At 39.9% G+C, this 24,431-nt stretch overlaps 1 protein-coding gene across 3 annotated transcripts in view; it reads left to right on the top strand.

Moving 5' to 3' along the window:
* Window positions 1-1,074: 1,074 nt before the first annotated feature.
* Window positions 1,075-24,431, top strand: part of NRBF2 (nuclear receptor binding factor 2) — a 34,126-nt gene continuing 10,769 nt past the window's right edge. The window contains exons 1-4 of one of the 3 annotated variants that reach the window (XM_021699557.2): window positions 1,226-1,286; window positions 7,571-7,730; window positions 18,177-18,261; window positions 22,112-22,152. In XM_021699557.2, the coding sequence (XP_021555232.1) occupies window positions 22,129-22,152 (24 nt within the window). In that variant the 5' untranslated portion in view covers window positions 1,226-1,286; window positions 7,571-7,730; window positions 18,177-18,261; window positions 22,112-22,128. Of the gene's footprint in view, window positions 1,287-7,570; window positions 7,731-18,176; window positions 18,262-22,111; window positions 22,153-24,431 lie in introns of all 3 variants that reach the window. The other 2 variants (XM_021699556.1, XM_021699558.1) reach the window with 2 other exon arrangements.

A 24,431-nucleotide genomic window follows, 5' to 3' on the forward strand; every position in this document is an offset into this window, starting at 1 on the left:
CTGATCTGACCGAAGTTTCCCTCAAACACATTTGAGTGCTTGAATACATCATACTCTCCTCCTCCCTTGTCCAGCTGTCACTGAAGTTTATTAAACTGGTCCACTGCACAGCCAGCCACTGGAAATTCACTAGGGCAGTGACATGGATTTACCACCCACGTTTACAGTTTATCTACCCACCTCCAAGGGGTCTGTAATAGTTTGTTCTTTTTGCCTTATAACAAATGTATGGCTTAAAACAACACACACTCATTATCTCACAATTTCCATGGGTCGGGAGTCTGGGCATGGCTTCAGTGAGTCCTTGCCCAGGATCTCACAAGTATGCAATCAAGGTGTATGCCCGGGCTGGGGCCTCACCTGAAGCTTGGGATCCTCTTTCAAGATCACATGGCTTTTGAACAAATTCATTTCCTTGAAGCCATCCAATTCATGGTACCTCTATCCCAGTTCCTATCTGTTCCCTTTACAACGTAAATCACAATTATTTTTTGTCAGTGAATTCCTTGACAGGTAAGAACCTAGCAGAGTGGTTTAGCATATAATTGTTAGCTTAATCAAGTATTCTATTTGGCTATTTGTAACCCATACCACTTTGCTAATTAGTTTGCTATCATCTAGAGGGCAGAGCCCTTTATCATTCGTTTGTCTCCCTCCAGGGGGAGGTCTAGTCCAGCGCATGGTTTAGCATTGCTCAAATCTGATGTTTTTTTGTTTGAAAAAAATCAGATGCAAGAATAAAGGTAGGAACGGGAGAGCAAGAGAAGGTGTAGCAGAGCAGAGGGATTTTCCGAAAACTCACGGGGGCAGAAAATGGGAGAGGCCCAGAGCATAAGGCAGCCATCTTACTTAAATTTCAAGAAGGCGGTCCACCCCCACGTGACGTCAGAGAAGACTGCAAGAAGCTGAAGACACGCCTCTCGCGAGAGGAAAGATAGCCCAGGAGCAAGTGTACGCCCGTCCGTGCCCCGCCTTCCCTGAGCCCCACCCACTCCCCGGTCCTCACTCCCACCTTGAACCAGCCACGTGTGACGCCATGACGCGTGCGTGCCCGCGACGCAGGGGGCGGGCCCGCAGCGCGCCACCGGAGGAGGAAGTGGTGCGTTTGTTGCTCCCTCTGCGCCCACTGCTGGCTCCCGGGGCGCGGAGAGGGGCAGCTGCTGTCGCCGCTGCGTCGTCCCCTTTACTACTGTTTTCCTCCATGTGCCCCGGCGCCGTCGCTCCCCTTCCTCAGGCCGCCGCTTACCCCGGGGTCTATGGAAGTAATGGAAGGACCCCTCAACCTGGTGAGTAGCCCACAGAGGGTCGTGTCCGCCCTCGGGAGCTCTTGCTTCAGGAGTCCGGTCGCGTCTCCGGCTTGCTGCAGACCCTTGAGGCCGGGAGGCGGGTTTGGCGGGGGTGGGCCTGAGGGGTAGGGGAGGCGAGCAGGCGTGGTCCCCCAGCGGCTCCGCGCAAGCAGCCCCAGAAGTTGCCCCCTTTGGTATCCCCGGGAAGTTATCACGTCCCACTTCCCGCCGCCCCGGGGCTACTCTTGTCGCAGTGCCCTGAGCGAGGGGCTTCCACCAGCCGGGAAAGCCGCCACCTCTTCAGGCTGGAGGCAATGCCTCTAAGCGCCACGTAACCACCTCGTTGCAGCCTGGAGGGGCACTGAAGCCGGCCAGGCAGCAGTGGTGTGTAATGCTGGGTTTAACTTCTAACACATAGGGTCTGAAGTCTGAGCCTCCTTAGTCTGGAGAGTTGGAGTAATAGCCACCCCCATTTTTCCCTCCACCCATTTCTCATCTACATTCAGATGCATAAACCGAGAATCTCCCTTCTCGAATAAGTTAGAGACAGCTGGATAAAAAAGAGGGCCGTCCCTGTTTTTAGCTCCGTTTCATCACTTTAGGCATCATGAAAATACGGTAGGTGTTTGCCCTTCTCAGAAAAAGCACTCGCTCATAGGCTATTGGCATTTCAGATGTTCCCATTAAAACAGCAGCGAGCAACACAAGTTCTTTTCTGACTACTGACTGACTACTGCATCTTTCGGTTTCTTAGAGGGTACCTATTTTGGATAGAGAAGTCAGGTTATTTAAGGTTGTAGACAGGCAGGAGGAACTTTTGGAGTCACAAGTTTGCAGTTTATTTGCGGTAGTGGGCGATGGTGGCATTGGAGAAAGGGAGGTAGGGAGAATTAGTTTCTCAGGTTGGAACTCTGAACCCTAGTGTCGTGGAAGAGCCCTAGGCTGCATTTAAGCCATTCTATAGAGACGCAGTAGAGCTTGGTGGTTTGAATAAGGATTCAGGAGCTAGACTGCTTGGATTTCAGTTCTGGCTTTGTCACTTAATAGTTCTGTGACCTTGGGCAAATTAGTTGACCTCACCCTGTTTCTGGTTTGTTGTGAGGATTAAAGGAGTAAATAGGTGTAAAGGGCTTAGAACAGTACCTTGTACCTAGTACAATGTAAGAGTTAGCTATCATAGTAATCAGACCATAAGCTCTTAATTTAAAATCTCATTTGTAAAATGAAGGCTTGGGCTTGCTGCGCTTGAAAAGCCTAAGATTCTAGGACCTATAGCTGTTGTTCCAAATAACCGATGCCAGGTTAGCTGCTCTGAGAAGCGCCTCCCAGTTTTGAGTGGAGCCTGCCCCCATTGGTAAGAGTTGTTTACACTTAAAAAGAATTGGACAAGATTTGTGAGTTTTTAAAAACCAGGGACATATCTTGCACTTTTTTTGTTTTTAAGGTGACGTATAGTTTACAGTGAAATATAATAGATGGCTCAATACTGAAACTTCACAGGAATATTATTAGAAATAACCAGCAATTTACAGAGTGCTTCAAAGTTCAAGTGTCCTTGCAAAATGACCATTGGTTCAGTTCCAGTTAGCGTCACTTTATTTGGCTAGCAGCTGCAACATAATGCCAGCCAACTGCCCCACTAGTGTGTGGTAGCTTATGAGAAGACTGGAGCTGGGTGACAGTTGTAGATGGAGCAGCAGAATCACCAGTTTAGGGCGCCTGAGTGGCTCAGTTGGTTAAGCCACTGCCTTCGGCTCAGGTCATGATCCTGGAGTTCCAGGATCGAGTCCCGCATTGGGCTCCCTGCTCGTCAGGGAGTCTGCTTCTCCCTCTGACCCTCCTCCCTCTCATGCTCTCTGTCTCTCATTCTCTCTCTCTCAAATAAATAAATAAAATCTTAAAAAAAAAAAAAAGAATCACCAGTTTAGGAAAAATTAGTTAAATGGTGACAGTAGTATTATCTTTCTATAGAGGAGAATTTTGGCTAGAGCCTTGTCAAGTAGGCTAGCATAGTTCCACAATCCAGCCATAAAATATACGTGGACAAGTATCAGAAATTTGGCATCTTGAATTATTACCGTTTGAGATTTGAAAGATCTGAGTTCTAGCTTAGCTGTTTATTGGAAGATAACAGTTGGACAGAGATTAACATTTACTTGAATCATTAAGTGCTAAGTACCAATGAGAAGCCTCTGAATTTGTCACTCAGTTTTAAAAGATGGTTGGTTTTTTTTTTTTTTTTTTTTTTTAAGATTTTATTTATTTATTTGACAGAGAAAGACACAGCCAGAGAGGGAACACAAACGGGGAGTGGGAGAGGGAGAAGCAGACTCCCTGCTGAGCAGGGAGCCCGATGCGGGACTCGATTCCGGGACTCCAGGATCATGACCTGAGCCGAAGGCAGTCGCCTAACCAACTGAGCCACCCAGGCGCCCCCTGGTTGGTTTTTTTTAAGACTATCACTTTTTTTTATGTCAGCAGTTAACCAACTTAGTATCCAGTTGACTAAACGTGAGAAATAGTTCTCAGTGCTATGATTTAATGAGTGCCTGTGAAAATCCCAGTAGTTTATATAGGCTTTTTCTAATGACATTATAGTGTAGTCCAGATTTGTTGTATAAGGGTTTATTACAGTACCTAGGTTTATAATTATGTGTCCTCAGAGCATCCTTGGAATTTAGGAAGAATTGCTTCCCAGTTTTACAGAAAAATAAGCCTAGACTGAGGGAAATTAAGTAATTACTTAGATTGGTGGATCACAACTTATTTTAATATCATGACCTTTTCTAACAATAGTTCTGAATTAATGTACAGTACTCACCATTTTCATTTTAGTATGGTTCTTATTTATATTGAATTGTGGATTCTGTGTCATTAGTGCCTTTGCTTTAGTATTGATTCTCTTATGGAAGGTTTGCAGTAAGGGCCTTATGTGCTTATTTCCTGGCGGTAGATTTTTAAGATACAGAGAGATTGGTTCAAAAATAGTCATTTAAATATATAATACAGATACTGTGTTCTAGTTCTCTGGTTTTTGAAATTGGTCAAAAGAAAAACTAAATCATATTTCCATTGTTGGGGGCAGAGGAATAACTAGTCTTTGGACTGAATAAGTTTTGTTTCATCAGTTTTTTTTCTTTGGTCAATTTTTAATATAGGAAAATTATAACTTATAAAGCTACTTAGTGTATATTTAGGCATTTCTTTCCATTTAAATTTGTCAAAGGGAGTGCTGGTAGCGAATGTCAAAACTTGGCGTGAGATAATTTGTAGTTCTTTGATATGTTTACTGCCTATTTGGGAAGTGATGTCAGACCTTAATTTACACATGACTGTTGCTCATGCTTTGTTTACATACTCTGCAAACTCTTAAGGACAGGGTCCATGTGACTATGTGGCCACAGTTGTATGTGTTTGGCTCTATTAAGTGCCGAGGATGTTTTGTTGAGTAACTGAGCTTCCCTCTAGAGTGGTGATTTCTCTTCTAACACAAGGAATCAGATATATGTTCCAGAGAATGGCCTTGTACATACCTGGACCTTATATAATTATCCCATCTTACTTACGGTGGCAGTAAAATCTTTAAGGTAAAAAAGAGGCTGTTTTGAACCACTTCCTTGTTGCCCTAAAAAATTTCAAGTTCATCCTGTCACAGCTATGTTGGGCCCAATGGAAGCACTCTGGGGAAAGGTGGTAGAGCACTAAGACTTATCCAACAATTACTAAGTGCTAGGATTGGCATCCAGCACTTTACATATATAGTTGACCCTTGAACAATGTGAGGATTAGGGGTGCCAGCCTCCTGTCTGGTCAAAAACTCCATGTATAACTTTTCACTCCCCAAAGACTTTTTTTATGATTATACTGTCAATTTTTAATTATTTATAACATTACTACCTTCCTTAAATTTCTGAATATTCCTTTATTATTTCCACATTTTCTGTATATTCAACAATAATCATAAATAATTTTTTTAAAAGATTTATTTATTTATTTGGAGGGGCGGGTGATGGGCAGAGGGAGAGGGAGAGTGAATCTAAAGCAGACTCCCTGCTGAATGCAGAGCCTGATGTGGGCTTAATGTGACGACTCTGAGATCATGACCTGAGCTGAAATCAAGAGAGTCTAACGTTCAACGGACTGAGCTACCCACGCGCCCCCCCATAAAGAATATTATTAATACATGAGAACATAATTTAAATATGCCTCTGTTATTTCACCAGTATTTACATAAACTTAAATATTTCTCTTTCCATGACCCTAATAGTCTTATTTATTTAATGTTTCAAGTTTTTATTTAAATTCTAGTTAACATATAGTGTACTGTTAGTTTCAGGAGTAGAATTTAGTGATTCATCACTTACATATAACACCCATTGCTCAGTCACAAGTATCCTCCTTAACACCTGTCACTTAGTCCACCGCCCCCCCACCCCCCACCTACCCTCCAGCAGCCCTATTTGTTTTCTGTAGTTAAGAATCTCTCTAATGGTTTGCTTCCCTCCTTTTTTCTTTCCCTTATGTTCATCTGTTTTTTTTTTTCTTAAATTCCACATGTGAGTGAAATCATATGGTATTTGTCTCTCTAACTTATTTCGTTTAGCATAATACTCTCTAGTTCCATCCACATCATTGCAAATGGCAAGATTTCATTCTTTTTGATGACTAATACTCCATTGTATATATATATATATATATATATATATATACCACATCTCTAACCATTCACCAGTTGATGGACATTTGGGCTCTATCCATAATTTGGCTATTGTGATAATGTTGCTATAAATATTGGCATGCATTGTTCCTTTGAATCACTATTTTTGTATCCTTTGGATAAATTCCTAGTAGTGCAATTGTTGGGTCATAGGGTAGTTTTATTTTTAACTTTTTGAGGAACCTCCATACTGTTTTCCAGAGTGGCTGCACCAGTTTGCATTCCCACCAGTAGTGCAAGAGGATTCCCCTTTCTCTGCATCCCCACCAACCCCTGTTACTTCTTGTGTTGTTAATTTTAGCCATTCTGACAAGTGTGAGGTGATATCTCACTGTAGTTTTTATTTGTATTTCCCTGATAATGAGCGATGTTGATCATCTTTTCATGTGACTGCTGGCCATCTGGATGTCTTCTTTGGAAAAATGTCTATTCATGTCTTCTGCCCATTTCTTAACTGGGATTGTTTTTGGGGTGTTGATTTTGATAAGTTCTTTGTAGATTTTGGACTAACCCTTTCTCAGATATGTCATTTGCAAATATCTTCTCCCATTCTGAAGGTTGCCTTTTAATTTTGTTGATTGTTTCCTTGAAGTCCCAGTAGTTCATTTTCGCTTTTGTTTCCCTTGCCTCTGGAGATGTGTCTAGTAAGAAGTTGCTACGACTGATGTCAGTGGGGTTGCTGCCTGTGTTCTCTAGGATTTTGATAGTTTCCTTTCTCACATTTAGATCTTCCATCCCTTTTGAATTTATTTTTGTGTATGGTGTTTAAGAAAGTGGTCCAGTTTCATTCTTTTGCATGTTGCTGTCCAGTTTTCCCAACTCCCTGAAGACTTAACTAATAGCCTACTGTTGACTGAAAGTCTTACCAATAACATAAACAGTTGATTAACACATATTTTGTATATGTATTATGTACCATATTCTTACAATAAACTAGAGAAAAGAAAATACTAAAATCGTACGGAAAATACTTTACAATACTACACTGTAACTGGAAAAAAAAAATCCACGTGTAAGTGGACCTGTGCAGTTTGAACCAATGTTGTTCAAGGGTCAACTGTATTATTTATCTTCTTAGTAGCTGTATATTTCCCCATTTTACTGATGAAGAATTGAAATGCCAAGTAAATGTGATAGTGGGATTTGAAAGCAAGATTCTCATTAAAATAGTGATGTTACTGTTAGATCAGTGTTTGCCTATTTGTTTTGACTGTGATCCACAGTAAGATTTTTATGTAATGACCAGTACACACATACATATGTATATATTACTGCAGAGCTGCCACATTTTGCATATGCCTCTTGAAATTGTGCAAAATGCAGGGGCTCTCATAAATTTCACCCAGAACAAAACTCTAATATTTACTATTACAAATATTTTTTAAAACTTTAAGAGTAATATTTACTATTATTTACTATATAATGTTTCCTATTAGGTTTTTTAAACTCTAATATTTACTATTAGAGCTTAAATATTTACTCTAATATTTACTATTAGGTTTTTTAAAATGCTGGTTTTGACCCACTAAGTTGATTTCCCAACTCACTGGTGGATTGTATCCTACAGTTTGTCTTCACAGCAGATGGTGGCAGTTCTGAAGAAAAGTAAGCTACACTGGAAAGGAAGTAGGAAAAAAGATGCAGCAGAGCTGCATGTGGGAGAAATTGATCCTTAGACTTAAAATCAAAAACAGGTCTTGGACTTCTCTAACACTTGAACAGTTATCGTAAGTATAATTACATTACATTAGTTTGACAGGTCAATTCAGTACTTACTTTACTGTTAGGAGATACTACTTGCCTGTAGGAGACTTACAGTGAATTTATTGGGGAAGGGAGAGTAAATGCAGCTTCTCCTTTGCTCTCTATTGAAGACCCTACCACAAGGTTCAAGAGGACATTACATTTTCCTCTGCCTTTTTGGTATCGTGTTTGTTATGGTGTTCCTCTTGTCATCTTTACGTACAGCTTTCCCCAAGGGCAGGGAAATAAATACATGAAAAGTAATAGAAGGTAATACTGTTTTCCTTTGGGAAAAAGGACAATACTGAATCTGTATTTTTAAAGCAGTTAGTATGTGGAAGTAGGAGGTATTTCTTGGTGGGGGCAGTCACTATGTAATCTAGTTGTAGTTAGGATTTTCACTGGTTGCAGGTGATGAAAGCCACTTAAGATTAGCTAATGCCAAAAGGGATAATTTATTGGAATCAAAAGAAAGGTGCAGGAAGGGCAGGGCTACAGTGTAGGTGGGTCTAAGAACATACGGGACCTGAGACTCAAAGATAATCAGATTCTCCTTCTGCCTCTGCAGGCTTGACTGCTTTACTTCTCTCTGCAGACTTACATTATTTGGTTAATTCCTGAATGTCACATTAGTTACAACCACTTAAAACTTTCTTGACAGACTCTGTGTTCCTAAGCTTGAAAATCTAGTGGAACAAATTCTTTAGGTGTCCAGGGGACGAGGTAATATAAGAATATGGCAACTTCCACAAGAATCCTATTTGATTACCTAGGAAGAAGAGCAGTTAACAGGAGTGGGATTATGTGTAAAGTGTTGGCTGTTTCTGCGGAGGATTCAACAAGGGAGGAATTTGTACAGGGCATACAGTAAGACATTACTAAATCTGAAGCTGTTTTACTTTTTGTAAATGTTTTAGAACATTTTGTAGTATTGGGCTTTCATTTGTACTCAAGAGGGAGTAGGAAAATTCTGGTTAAAATGCTCTAGAGATTGGTTGTTGGATGAAATAGTGAATGAAGTAAGTGCACCAAGGACCAATTATTTCTTTGTATATATGTATATACATATGTGTAGTTATTTTAGATTTTGATGCAGTTTTATTCTGATATTTTTCTGAAATACAGTAATGTTATGTCAGCATTTATCAATCTCCCATCCTTCCATGCGACTTAGCATTCATTCCCTCATCCAGCTAACCCAACAACTGTGAGTAAGTACTGTCTCCTCAGATACTGTTCTGGATCTCAGGCATTCAACAGTGAATGGGACAAGGTCCCAATTCTTACAGAACTTTTGTCCCACGTCTCTAGTTTTCATCTGTTGTGTCCTCATTCCGTATTTTCTTTAATATCTGAAGCATAGTTACTTTGAGTTCCTTGATGTGAATTCCAATATATGGATTATCTCTAGGTCTGTTTCCGTTGTCTTTCTCTTTATTATCAGTCACTTTTTCCGGCTTCACATGCTTAGTAAGTTTATTGTATGTCATGCATTGTGGATGATGTGTTTGTTGTAGAGACTGAAATAGGAATTTTCCTCTAAAGAGTATTTTGTTCTGGTTGGCAGTTAAAATACAGGCAGATCACCATGATCTAGTCTAAATTTGGTTTTTAGGCTTTATTAGGGTGGGCCTATTTTACTTTTACCCATAATGCATAGAGTGTGATCCTTAGTCCCAGGTCTGACCTTCCTGGGGCCTGAACTGAAAGCTCTGGTGTTCGCCAAGGTTACTGTAGTCTGTACAGCCTAAACTGCAGCCTGTCTCCCCAATGTTGTGTGGCTTCTGAAATGTCTGTGCAGTGTCTGCTAGGCCTCCTGGAGTTATACCCTGTGCATGTGTAGCTTAGGCATTTGGTAAGGACCTGAGAGGACTTAAAAAAAAAAAAATTATTTATTTGTCAGAGAGAGACAGAGAGCACAAGCAGGGGGAGAAGCAGGCTCCCCGCTGAGCAGGGACCCCAATGCGGGGCTCGATTCCAGGACCCTGGGATCATGACCTGAGCCGAAGGTAGCCGCTTAACCGACTGAGCCACCCAGGCGTCCCCTGAGAGGATTTTTTATGCCTATTTTTAGGTTGTCTTCTTCACTGCAGTTCCCTCCAATCCTGGACCCTCCTCAAATTCCAGCCTTTTGACTCCAGTCCCCATTCCTCCTTCCCAATTAGATACTGCCGTCTACTTGGGTTTTATTTTTCTGCACTACATTTTGGAAAGTGCTCTCAGAAAGAGAGCCAGGTGAATGTAGTTCTCACCTTGTGCTTTTCCCTTTTCTTGAAAATGTAGCCTTCTGTTACTTTTTTGTTTAGTGTCTGTAAACTGTTTTTTTATATACTGTATCCAGCTTTGTAATTGTCTACAGCTGGAGGTAAGCCAATGCTAGCTACTCCCTCATAGCTGGATCATAAATCTAAATCTCCATGAGAATTCAAGAGGTTCTCAACAAAATTACATCAGTTTATTGTAAACCCTAAATGCCAGAGAGTACTTTAATATGAGATTGTAGTATCATGAAATCTAATACTTAGTACTCAGTGACAAGTATCACAATCTCATGAGGATTGGCCAGTCACTGCTTTCCCTATGTAAACATCTATTTCTAGGGCTGCCTGGATAGCTCAGTCAGTAGAGCATGTGATTCTTGATCTTGGGTTGTGAGTTGAAGCCCCACATTGGGTGTAGAGTTTACTTAAAGAAAAAATTTTCTAGATAGAGTTTGAGGCAGCTTACAATGAAAGATGAAGATGCCATACTATTAATATATGAATTATACAGTAAAGTATTCCAAGATTTAGGAGCTTAAAATAACACACATTTGTTTTCTCACAATTTCTGTGAGGCAGGAATAAGGGCATGGCTTAGTTGGGTCCTTTGCTATAGGGTCTCTCAAGACTGCCCTCAAGGTGTCATCTGGGGCTGCAGTCCCATTTGAAGGTTCCACTGGGTCAGGAGCTACTTCCGTGCTCACTCACATGGTTGATGGTAGGATTTAATTCCTTGAAGGCTTTGTAATCAGCGTTTGGATTCAGTTCCTTGCTGGTTGTTGGCAGACTACGCTCAGTTTCTTCCACGTGAGCCTTTCCATAGGGCAGTTCACAACAGGACTGGTGGCTTAGTTAAAGTGAGCAAGGGAGAGAAAGTGCTACCAAGATGAAAGTGACAGTCTTTTATAAACTAATCATAGAAACAACATCCACCACCTTTGCTATATTCTGTTCCTTTAGATGCAAGTCACTAGGTTTAGCACACATTAGAGGGGAAGAGATTACATAAGCGTGTGAATACCAGAAGGCAGGGGTCATTGGGAGCTACATCAGAATCTGCTTACTACAGTTGTTGATAGAGAAGCAAAGAAAATAACTGAATCAACAAAGAATATCAAGAAAATATAATTGTGTGGGACTACATCAAACTAATAAGCTGCACAGCAAAGGAAATCATCGACAAAATGAATGGGAGAAAATATTTGCAAATCCTACATCTGATAAGGTGTTAATGTCTAAAATATATCAAGAATTCATATAACTCAATAGCAGAAAAGCAAACAATCCAATTAAAAAATGGGCAGAGGGGGGCGCCTGGGTTGCTCAGTTGGTTAAGCGTCTGCCTTTGGCTCAGGTCATGATGTCAGGGTCCTGGGATCGAGCCCCTCATCGGGCTCCCTTCTCCTCAGGGAGCCTGCTTCTCCCTCTCCTCGTGCCTGCCACTCCCTGTGCTTGTGCTCTCTGTCAAATGAATAAATCTTTTAAAAAAAATGGGCAGAGGATTTGAGTAGACATTATTCCTTTTTTTTTTTTTAAGATTTTATTTATTAGAGGAAGAGAGCATAAGTGATGGAGAAGTAGGATACCGTCCTGAGCAGGGATCCTGACGCAGAGCTCAATCCCAGCACCCTGGGATCATAACCTGAGCTGAAGGCAGACACTTAACCAACTGAGCCACCCAAGCACCCCAAATAGACCTTTTTCTATAGGAGACATGCAGATGGCCAACTGGTACATGAAAAGATACCTAAATCACTGATAATCAGGAAATGCACATCAAAATCACAATGAGATACCATCTTACCTATGTTAGAATGGCTAATATCAAAAAGGCTAGAAGTGACAATTGTTGGCTAGGATGTGAAAAAAAAGAGAACCCTTGTGCACTATTGGTGGGAATGCAAATTGGTGCAGCCACTGTGGAAAACAGTATGGAGGTTCTTCAAAAAATTAAGACTAGAACTACCTTATGATCCAACAGTTCCACTTCTGGGTATTTGAAGAAAATGAAAACACTAACTTGAAAAGATATATGGACTCCATATTCATTGAAGCTTTATTTATTTATGTATGTATGTATGTATGTATGTATTTATTTGACAGAGAGATAGCGAGAGCAGGAACACAAGCAGGGGGAGAGGGAGAAGCAGGCCTCCCCGACGTGGGACTCGATCCCAGGACCCTGGGATCATGACCTGAGCCGAAGGCAGACGCCTAACAACTGAGCCACCCAGGCGCCCGAAGCGTTATTTATAATAGCCAAGATATGGAAACAGCCTAAGTTTCCATTGATGGATGAATGGATAAAGATGTGGTACTTATACATTGGGCACACACACACACACACACACACAATGAGATCTTCCCATTTATGGCAGAATGAATGGACACAGAGGGCATTATGCTATGTGAAGTAAGTCAGAGAAAGACAGATGTGTGATTTTACTTACATATGGAACTTAAAAGGCAAAAAAAAAAAAAACAGGCTCATAGAACAGATTGGTAGTTGCCTTAAGTGGCGGTGAGGGGGTGGTCAGAATAGATGGGAGGAGGTCAGAAGGTACAAACTTGTAGTTATAAATAAGTCCTGGGATATAATGTATAGCATGGTGACTGTTGCTAATAATACTGTATTGCGTATTTGAAAGTTGCAAAGATAGTAGATCTTAAAAGTCTTCATCTGAAGAAAAAGTTTTGGGGCAACTGGATGGTTCAGTTGGTTAAGTGTCCAACTCTTGATTTCGGCTCAGGTCATGATCTCAGGGTCATGCTTAAGATGCTCTCTCTTGGGTGCCTGGGTGGCTCGGTTGGTTAAGCGACTGCCTTCGGCTCAGGTCATGATCCCGGAGTCCTGGGATCGAGTCCCACATCGGGCTCCCGGCTCAGCGGGGAGCCTGCTTCTCCCTCTGACCCTATCCCCTCTCATGCTGTTTCTCTCTCTCTCTCTCTCAAATAAATAAAATCTTTAAAAAGAAAAAGATGCTCTCTCTCCCTCTCCCTCTGCTCCCCACCTCTTAAAAAAAAAGAAAGTTTTTTGTAATGTATGGTGTATGATGTTAAATTATTGTAGTGATCATTTTCTAATATATACAAATATCAAGTCATGTACACCTGAAACTAATAAAATGTTACATGTCAACTATACCTGAATTAAAAAAGAAAATATCCTGTGGGAAGCAACTACTAATGATTAGTTAACTGTGATGTATTAGAATGGAAAAGATAATCAGGACAGAAAAGACTAATTTTTTATTTTTATTTTGAAGTATTTTATTTTGAAGTATAGTTGACAGTGTTATATATTAGTTTCAGGTGTACAACATAGTGATTTAACAATTCTGTACATTACTCAGTGCTCACCATAAATAGTCACCATCTGTCACCATACAACGTTGTTATGTTGTTATTGACTATATTGCACTTTTCATCTCCGTGACTTATTTTATAACTGGAAGTTTGTATCTCTTAATTATCTTCACCTATTTCGTTCATCAGCCCACCCCTCTTCCCTCTGGCCACCACCAGTTCTCTGTTTATGAGTCTGTTTCTGTTTTGTTGTTTTGGAAAACACTGATTTTTATGAAAGATTTATATACACTTTTATAAAATCCAGAGGGTTAAAACAGACAAAATATTGAGCTCATTTGTTTATCAGCAAGGGAGATGAAGATGGGTTAATGGAATTGAAGCTCTTGAAGAGTGTTAGGTTCCTTTTTCCGACTAACAGTTTCCTGGTCAGGATTGATACTTTAAGAAAAAGATAAATAAAATTTAAGCTTAATTTGTTTTGTTTAGTAGCCAAAATAGATGCATTCTTGGCTTAAACATTTTTTTTTTTAAAGATTTTTTTTTTATTTATTTATTTGAGAGAGAGAGAGAGCACATGAGAGGGGGGAGGGTCGGGAGGGTCAGAGGGAGAAGCAGACTCCCTGCCGAGCAGGGAGCCCGACACGGGACTTGATCCAGGGACTCCAGGATCATGACCTGAGCCGAAGGCAGTCGCTCAACTGAGCTACCCAGGCGCCCAGCTTAAACATTTTTTGACTGGTTAGTGAAACCATTCATAAAGACCTGGAGTGTCTTTTACCCTTTCTTAATGAATATGAAATATTGAGATACAGCCTTTTCCATAAATCAGTGCATCTTGAAATACTTGGCAACCCCCCCCCCATGTTATCAGAATTAAAATATATCACTGCCCAGACTGCTTTTAGAATCTCTCAACCAACATTCCCATTTCAGTTGCTTCTTGTTCCTGTTTTATTTTGAATTACCAAAGAAACTTATTTATAGACTTAGTATGTTTAATGGCTGTGATTCTACCAAGAACAGTATTTAAAGAGATTAATTTTAACTTAACAGGATCTTTAAAAATTGTTTTAAAAATAAGTATTGGGGTGCCTGGGTGGCTTAGTAGGTTAAGTGTCCGACTCTTGATCACAGGGTTGTGAGTTCAAGCCCCAGCATGGAGCCTACTTAAAAAAAAAAGAAAAAGGAAGTATCAATAATAATAAATAAATAAAAATAAGTATTACCAAAATAAATTTCCTATAATATCTTCAGTTAGAAAAAAAAAAAGCAATTTAGTCTCCCCAACTACATTGTGAACTTGATGGCAAGTACCGCCAAGGCTTCTCTTGTCTTTTAACTAGTTTAATTTTCATAATACTCTTATTTTAGAGATGGGAAAACTCAGGCAGAAAGTTAAGAAAGCCAATTTCATGTGTCTAGTAAGTGTTCAAGCTGAGATTTGAACCTAAGCAGTCAAGCTCTGTATGGAGTCTGGGCTTGCTGGGTGTCTAACAAGAACTTAGTAGGAACTGTATTTTTTTTTTTTTAATAGGGAATTTGATTGCTATGATGCCAGATGACCTAGAGTAGGTGTGTGTTTTTATTTATTTATTTATTTATTTATTTAAAGATTTTATTTATTTATTTGACAGAGAGAAACACAGCGAGAGAGGGAGCACAAGCAGGGGGAAGTGGAGGGAGAAGCAGGCTCCCCGCTGAGCAGGGAGTCCGATGCAGGGCTCAATCCCTGGACCCTGGGACCATGACCTGAGCTGAAGGCAGACGCTTAATGACTGAGCCACCCAGGTGCCCCAGGTGTGTGTTTTTAAATGAGCTGTAACTCCTGAATTGGCAGAGTGATCAGAGATTGGACTTTACATGGGGAGGTTTTAGTGAATTCAAGACGAGTAGGAGATACTGTTCTCACCACTTAAGAACTTTTTTGGTGTTCAAGAAACAATTTATTCTGTTACTGTGGAGCTTGAAGTTGAATTAGGGAGCTTCATAAGTATAGTACAAGGTAGAAAGTGGTTAATGTCATCAGAGACACAGATGCAGCATCAGAGTGAGGTGACCTCAGAGAGCATCTCATCCCTGCTTCTCAGTGTGTGTCTAGGAGCCAGCTGCTTCACCTGCACCCGCTCTAGACCTACAGAATCAGTCTGCATTTTAACCAGATCCCCAGGTGACTTGTATTCCATTAAAACTTAAGCACCAATCTGGTCCATGTCTATCATTTTACAGAGCCTGAAGAATGAAGTAATTGAGTTAGTGGGAAAGCCAAAACTTGAGTCCAGAGCCCTGGGTTCATGGTAGGGATGGATCTGCACTTTGCCATGCACAGTTAGGAGGTACTTTGGAATTTCAGAGCAGGTTTGTCTCTTATGTATGGCTTTTCTTGCAAAGCTCAGAAAGGTTAAGCCACCTGCAGATTCACCCCTTTCTTTTTTTCTTTTACCACCTAGACTTAGAGCCTTGTTGATAGAGTGCCAGTTGCTTTATATTAGCAGAACACATTACTTAGAGAAACTGTGTTGATCATAACTTAGCTTTCTTCATGTATAGTCTCTTCCCAAAAGATCTGTATCATTTCTGGGTACTATAAAATACTCCTGTGTTAGAACATATAGTCATTTCTTTTACCCATTATTATTTTCAGGAATAAATTGAGGTTTAGAGAGAAAGTTTAGTTATTATTTGAAGAATAAAAGCCTCTGAAACAGTTGAAATGGATGATCTTGCTTTTAAAGAGTGTTGCTGTGTCTTCCTTCCAAAAATAGAAGGGAAAATGTAAACAACAGGCATTGCCAGGAGGGCTGTTTTCTACTTTTGTCTTCACCTCTGTTTTAGATTGAGCATGATTTGCAAACATGCCCAGAATATTTCTAATCTCAGTTGCAAAACTGATTCTCTGAAGTATTTTTGTGAGGCATCTGTGGCACAGTTTTTGAAAAACATTCAAGTTAAGCCACTTTACACCTGACAGTACAGATTTGCTTTTTGCCTTCTTAAAACATTGAGGTAAAGGGATGCCTGGCTGGCTCAGTTGTAAGAGCATGTGACTCTTGATCTCGGGGTCCTGAGTTCAAGCCCCATATTTGGTAAAGAGATTACTGAAAAAGTAAATAAACTTAAAATTTTTCTAAATTGTGGTAAAGTACACACAGCATAAAATATACTCTATCATTTTTAAGTACACGGTGTAGCAGCAAGTATATTCACTTACCGTGCAGCAGGTCTCCAGAACCTTTCACCTCGCAAAACTGAAACTCTACACCTTCAACAACAGCTCCTCACTTTTCTCTCACCACCCCCTGGCAACCACTATTTCACTTTCTGTTTTGATGAGTTTGACTACATTAGGTACCCACATAAGTGGGATCATACATATTTGTCTTTTGGTAACTGGCTTATTTTCTATTTTATTGTTAGCATAATGCTCTCGGAGTTCATCCATGTTGTAGCATGTGTTGGAATTTCCTTCCTTTGTAAGGCTGACTACGAATTCCCTTGTGTGTGTGTATATATATTTATATACCGCATTTTGTTCCTCCGTTGATCTGTTGATCCCATGTTCTGACTGCTGTGACTAATGCTGCTGCGGACCTGAGTGTACGGTGCTTTTCACTTCTTTCTTAAGCTTTGCTAAATCATCTGTGAGTTTGTGAGGAAAACTACACTAGTTAGAAGAATTGAGTTGATCATTTCTTTCTTCTTTGCTGCTAATTGTATAACCTTAGGTGAGATATGTGGCCCCTAGGAGTCTGCTGGACGTCCTTATGTCAGAAAGGGAAATACATAAAGTTGTAGGAATTCATAAAGTGTAGCACAGATGCGAAGAGGCCAGTGACTACTTATTAATCGATTTTCCTTTACATTCGGGGGCACTTTAGTCATTTGCTTTCAGAAGTTCTGAGTTTGTTGTTTTGTGGTCAGTGGTACCTGAAAAAGAAATCACTGTAATATTAATTAAATATTTGTATAGTCAGGGGTGCCTGGGTGGCTCAGTCATTAAGCATCTGCTTTCGGCTCAGGTCATGATCCCGGGGTCCCGGGATCGAGCCCTGCGTCAGGCTCCCTGCTCGGCGGGAAGCCTGCTTCTCCCTTTCCCACTCCCCCTGCTTGTGTTCCCTCTCCTGCTGTGTCTCTGTCAAATAAAAAAATAAAATCTTAAAAAAAATTTTTGTATAGTTAATTTTTCAACTGTACAGTGCAAATTTTTATCTTAAAAACAAATAGTAACTGTAATGTTGGAAGGGAAGAATGAGTTGATATAAGAGAAGCTTGACTTTTCTGGAAATTTCCTGATTTTAGTTGTTGAACGATACAAACTAGTGAAAGGATCCACAAGATGACTTTTGTTTTGAAAGGTTGTTAAAAATCAAGTAACTACACATTTTAGGTAGCAATCTGTGATTGTAACTCTTGGTTAATCTCTGAAGAGTGGAAGAATGTGAGTCACTGAAGTAGTTAAGTGCCTGGTGTGAAATGTAATGGTTTATTGGTAGAGTTGAGAAAAGTTGCCAATCCTTTCAGATGCTACAGCTCAAGGAGCTATCCATTAGATTTCTTACCGATATAGCTGTAATGGTTTGATGTGTGGCAAAAAAGGGCATCATTTATCTTGTCCAAAAAAAAAAATTTTTTTTAAGAGATTTTATTTGACAGAGAGAGAGAGCACAAGTAGGCAGAGAGGCAGGCAGAGGGAGAAGCAGGCTCTCCACTGAGCAGGGAGCCCAACATGGGGCTCGATCCCATCATGACCTGAGCCGAAGGCAGACGCTTAACCGACTGAGCCACCCAGGTGCCCCTAAAAAATTTTTTTAAGTCATATCTTTTTATATAATTCAGAGGAATTTGGGAATGTTTGTCTTCTAGGCTCATCAACAGAGCAGACGAGCAGATCGTTTATTAGCTGCAGGGAAATACGAAGAGGCTATTTCTTGTCACAAAAAGGCTTCAGGTGAGTATTCTTCTAAAGAAATACTGAGTCTAAAACTGGAGGGCAATTTCTTTTCTCCAGCCATCTCTCAACAAGTTATTCAGAATGAAAGTCTCAGTAGTAATGATAGGGTGTTGCCCTGCATGTACAAGGTTGACAGTACTGACCCACCAGGACATCGGTTTGGATTACTTTTCAAGTGAGTATGTTGGATTTCCTAGTTCCTCCTAACCTAGTCTTCCTAAACTATGAAGGTTGCATATGCCATATTGGTAAATGACTCTGGACACAGCTTTCTGAATCCAAAGATTCCTAAAGGTAGAAGTGATTGCAAGAAGTCTACCACTTTATCTTAGTTGTTATGGAAAATGAATTTCAAATAGCCGTTTTGGGTTATGAAAGTAATAACTAAATTTTAACCGATTAGTTTTCGCTGAATTTGTTTTCTAAGATGCTGGTAATACTCTTTGTTTAGCTTCTTTCTGAATATTTCATCTGTACATTCGTGCCTATGGTATCATGCTGATGATCGCTTTCTTTTAGGTATGAAATTTAGAATTAATGACTTCTTATCAAACAGTTATTTTATCCCAGTCAGTTGCAGTTTAGCATATGTTGAACTCAGAAATAGATATTTGGGGTCTGTTATGTAAAGACTGGTTTCTGTTGGCTGATTAACAAACCTAAAAACTTCGGGGAGGGAGTGATTTACTCATGCTGCATTCAAAATAGGCCACCTTTCTTAGAGCGAGGAAGACACTATTTTTTTCTAGGCCACTGTGATGATTAAAACCATGTTGTTTCTTGGCAGAGTGTACCCTCCAGTGTTGCCTTAGGGCTGGACTACAGACCACACGGTGGATACTGGTTTGACTAAGTTCTTTTATGTCAGTGATTTTTGCCTACACGCCCGTGATTTTCAGAGAAAATTTCAAGTCTTATTTTTAAAAGAATTAATTTTGCCACTGAAGTGTACCCCTTCAGCAGTAAGGCTGAGGGCCTAATATGTACCCTGTAAGTCTTTGTGAATTTTTATGGTGAGTTTCATGGAGAGCTTTATACAGAATTAAACTTGGCAGCTAGTGCTCTTTAAATCTTTCATAAACGGTATTTTGTTGTGAATCAAATTGTTAAATTTATAGTCACCTTACAGAAAAGACAGTGTACTACACTATTAAAAAAAAAAACAAACAGTGTTGTGTAGGGTGACTGGGTGGCTCAGGCGGTTACGGGTCTGCCTTTGGCTCAGGTCATGATCCCAGGGTCCTGGGATCGAACCCCTGCTCAGTGGGGAGCTTGTTTCTCCCTCTACCTGCCACTCCTTCTGCTTGTACTCTCTCTCTCTCTGTCAAATAAAGAAAATATTTTTAAAAAATGCTGTGGATGAATGCCACTGAAATAATACCTTTGATTAGATAACCCGCAGTGGTTGTGGTTACATGTATATAAAATAAAATACAGTGGAGTGACCAGCATTATGTTGTGCATTGAGCAGTAGGAGATTCTGAGTATATAAAAGGGAGAAAGGTCTCCTTCATTCCTAACCTATATCCCTGTCTTTTTTTTTTTTTTTTTAAGATTTTATTTATTTATTTATTTGAGAGAGAGAGAGAGAGAGCACAAGAGGGAGGAGGGTCAGAGGGAGAAGCAGACTCCCTGCTGAGCAGGGAGCCCGATGTGGGGCTCGATCCAGGGACTGCAGGATCATGACCTGAGCCTAAGGCAGACTCTTAACCGACTGAGCCACCCAGACACCCTCTACATCCCTGTCTTTATTTGAGGAGTTAAGATTGATGTTGGGCTTTACACGCCCCTTCCTACTTTCTCAGTATCTGCATTCTGCCACATTCTCAGGAGTAGAAAAGATAAAGGCAGCCTTTTGGATCCCATTAGCTCTAATTAGGGAGACAGAATTTAAGTGTGATTAGTTAATCCCACTGAGCTGATTTGATTTGGAGTTCAGACTTGGTTAAAAATAGCCTTGTGGGGCGCCTGAGTGGCTCAGTCATTAAGCTTCTCCCTTCAGCTTAGGTCATGATTCCTGGGATCGAGCCCTGCATTGGGCTCCGCATCGGGCTCCCTGCTCAGCGGGAAGCCTGCTTCTCCCTCTCCCACTCCCTCTGCTTGTGTTCCCTCTCTCGCTCTGTCAAATACATAAATAAAATCTTTAAAAAAAAATAGCCTTGTGTTCCAGAGTGGAGTTGAAAATTGACGTGGTTAGGGGTGCCTGGGTGGCTCAGTCGTTAGAATTCTTACTTGTGGTCTTACACAGTCCACTTCCCTAAGTGGGTTTCATTTTTTTCACAAATAGCGAAAAGAGCAAATTTACTTTATTTATAAGTACATATTTTTAAGATTTTGTTTTTAAGTGATCTACACCGAACGTGGGGCTGAGCTTAAAATCCTGAGATCGAGTCACACACTACTGACTAAGCCAGCTAAGTGCCCCTTAAGACCCAAATTTTATTTATTTATTTATTTATTTTTATTTTTTAAAGAGTTTATTTATTTTTGACAGAGAGAGTGTACAAGCAGGAGAAGCAGCAGGCAGAGGGAGAGGGAGAAGCAGACTCCCTGCTGAGCAGGGAGCCCGACGCAGGGCTCGATACCAGGACCCTGGCATCATGACCTGAGCCGAAGGCAGTCTGTATGCAGCTATTCAGACTTACTATAGGAATAAAGGGCAAAAGTTGAGAAAAAAATATAAGTATGGCTAGAGCAAAGGCTATAGAACCAACTGTTTTCTGTTGGGGAGAGACCATCCAGTTAATCTGTATCTTAAAGACTATGATGGAAACTGGCAGACAACAAAACCATTTAAAATATTTGAATTAAGATGACAGAAACATTGCCTTGTAGTATCTGCAAAAAGGCAAAAAGGAACTTAATGTAGGGATGAGAGACACTGAAAAGTTTATAGTAAGCAAGAAATAAAAAATGGAGATTGTGCGTGATCTATTATTATATTACTTTTCATTTATACCGTTTTGTTCCACAGTATATAAAAGGCCTTAGAAAGGAATATAGCAAAATATAAAATGTAATTAGAAATAAGCAGATGAGGAAGCCACAGAAAGATAAAATGAGGAGTGCCTGGAAGCATAGTTCACAAAATGCACCATGAGTTCTTGCTTATTTGATAGAAGGAGAACTTGGCTTTGAGCTTTCTAGAAGGTAGCTCAGAGAGGAAAATTAGGGATTTTTACAGTGACTTTTTAAATCCAAGTAAATTAAGTCACCCAAGAACTGATCCTAAGGTCAGAGAGAAGTTTATTGAATTACCATTTATGGTCTTCATAAAGGACATTATTCTATCCTCAGCAACTTGCTTACAATAAATAAGTCAGCAGGTTCTTATGGCTCTTAACTACCTGATTCATGGTAGGTTGATGGGATAGCTCAGAAATAATTCAATAAAAGTAGTTCTATAGGAGGCCAAAATGATATAGTCCAGGTATTCATGTGGGTAAAAAGACACTAATAATCAGTCTCTGATTTTGATTTGTGATCAAAATGAGTAGTAGGGTTTTGATAGGTTCCTGTTTAATTTTAATCCTTCCCGATCCTATATTTCTAATTAGGCCATCTTTACTTTCTTAATTATGAAATCTACAAGGATTTTGAAGAAAAACCCCTTCAAAATGGGGTAGAGAATATCTCCAGTTGGTTACCACTGACTTCTTTCTTGGAGAAGTTAAGAATCCTGTCTTAAAATCCCCACCTTGTTTCTGTTCAGGAACAGGATAACTATGTAGCAGAATTGCTTCTAAAACCAGTTCTTTTTGTCCTAGGAGTACTAAAACTCTTCCTTTGACCTGTTGATTAAAAGATTATGACACTCATATTAATGTGCCTTTTTTTTTTTAACCAGCATATCTTTCTGAAGCCATGAAGCTCACACAGTCTGAGCAGGTGAGACAATTTCTTAGTATTTGTGATAAGGGTTAGAAGGATTTTCTTGTGGAGACTTGAACTGTGTGTAAAATAAAGTATTGCGCCCCTCTCAAAACACCGTAGTCCAAAATACATAAGTTGGATAAGAGAAGAGTACTTCAGAAATTAAAACTCAGTGAACTGCTATCAGTGTCCCAGACATGGCATGCAGAAACTTCTGTTTTTTCTTAGTTACTCCTAGATCTCAGATCACCAGATGTGTTCCTTAGAGACTTCTAGGGCCTCTCCTGAGCATTAGCTCACAGAGAGTAAGCAGGTCTGGCCAAGGGGGAAACCAGTTGGCCTTCCCTTTGCATGCCAAAAATAATTTAAATCTGAATTTGTCTTTTCCTGAATTCCTAAGCAGTTCTGGTACCTTTAAATTTTGTTTCACCAACGGTTTTAAATTTCTTCTGTGTTTGGGGAGGGCCTTTATCTTTGGATAAAGGTTTTGAAAATACCTTTATCCAAAGATGATTTTCTAATTATAAAAGTGGCAGGGTACATAGGAGATACTCAGTAGTGTTTGTCTAATTGAATTAAGGAGATCCTTAGGGGATATCAGCGGGCAGGGAAGAAATACCACTTCCTCAAACTGAACCAAGAGAACCTGAAAGTTATGTTCTATTCCATGCTCTTCCCTTGGTATAGAACTGCTCATGTTAGCCATGTAATACAAACATGCACTGAGCCTCCTGAACCCTTGTTAATAAAAAGGGATTTTAGCTGGGGCACCTGGGTGGCTCAGTTGGTTAAGTGTCTGACTTTTTTTTTTTTTTTTTAAGATTTTATTTATTTGTCAGAGAGAGCACAAGCAGGGGCAGCGGCAGGCAGAGGGAGAAGCAGGCTCCCCGTTGAGCAAGGAGCCTGACGTAGGACTTGATCCCAGGACCCCGGAATCATGACCTGAGCCAAAGGCAGATGCTTAACCGACTGAGCCACCCAGGCATCCCTAAGCATCTGACTCTTGATTTCAGCTCAGATCATGATCTTAGGGTCCTGGGATCGAGCCCTACTCTGGGCTCTGCACTCAGCCTGGAGTCTGCTTAGAGATTCTCTCTCTCCTTCTCCCCCCATCTCTCTCTCTAATAAATAAATCTTTAAAAAAAGATCTTAACTAGTTGTAGAATGAATATCTAAAGAGGAAAGTTTTCTAATTTTAAGCTTAGTACAAATGGCATTTCACAGGGGTAGGGTTGTTCAAAAAAGTTTTCAATATGTTGATTTGGAAAGGACTTCTGACTTTCTGAATGAATGGGGTTTTGTTTATGAATAAAAAAGTTAGCTTATCTAAGATAGAAAGGTCCAGTTATTTTGTTTTTGCTTTTTTGTTTAAAAAATTTTAAAACATCATATCAGAATAGAATTCTGATTGAATCACATTGTCATTATTATTATTTTTTAGACCACTGTTTTTCTCACTTAGAATTTTTTTTAAAGCACCCAGTATGGTTAACAGAATGCCATAGCATTTTAAACAAAATATTAAAGCTTTTTTTCCCCCACACACTTTACTGTGGATATGTTACTTTTACAAGTAGAAAATTGTTAACAGAAAGTTTCCACAAATACTCATTGACAACACGTTCAGCATAGAAAATGTGGAAAATACAGTTGAGTCTTGAACAACTTGAGGCTTACAAGTGCCAGCCTCCTAAATAGTCGAAAGTCTGCCTAAACTTCCCCCCCCCATCCAAAACTTAATTACTGATATTCTGTTGACCAGAAGCCTTAACAATAACATTAACAGTTGATTACACATACTGTGTATGTTGCATGACTATATACTGTATTCTTATACAGCCATAAGCTAGAAAAAAGAAAATAATAAAATCACAAGAAAGAGAAAATACGGTTAGCGTACTGTCCTGTATTTGTCGACTCTATATAGGTTAAAGTTTCTGTTGCCTGTTTATGGGATGAATTGTCTGTTAGTACCGACATCAGTACTGTAGATGTTACATGTATTACTGACATGAGACATCAGAAATAAAAATGTGAAAAGAACTCATTTATTTGCAGGTATAACAAACAATGCATGCGCTGATAACGAAGAAGAAGCAATATGGTTGCTTTATGGTAGACCAGCCTAAACACTAATGTATGACTCATTCATTATAGAATGTTTATGGTGTATAGTGTTACAGTCATATTCATAATACAGTGTTGGAAATATTGTTACATCTTTAAAAACCCACTTACCTGTGATGATAGGCTAATATGTGGTTTCTCCCGTTTACGGGAGAGGCGTACCAAAT

This window comes from Neomonachus schauinslandi, chromosome 6, assembly GCF_002201575.2.
Source record: "Neomonachus schauinslandi chromosome 6, ASM220157v2, whole genome shotgun sequence".
In the NCBI taxonomy this organism is placed as follows: domain Eukaryota; kingdom Metazoa; phylum Chordata; class Mammalia; order Carnivora; family Phocidae; genus Neomonachus; species Neomonachus schauinslandi.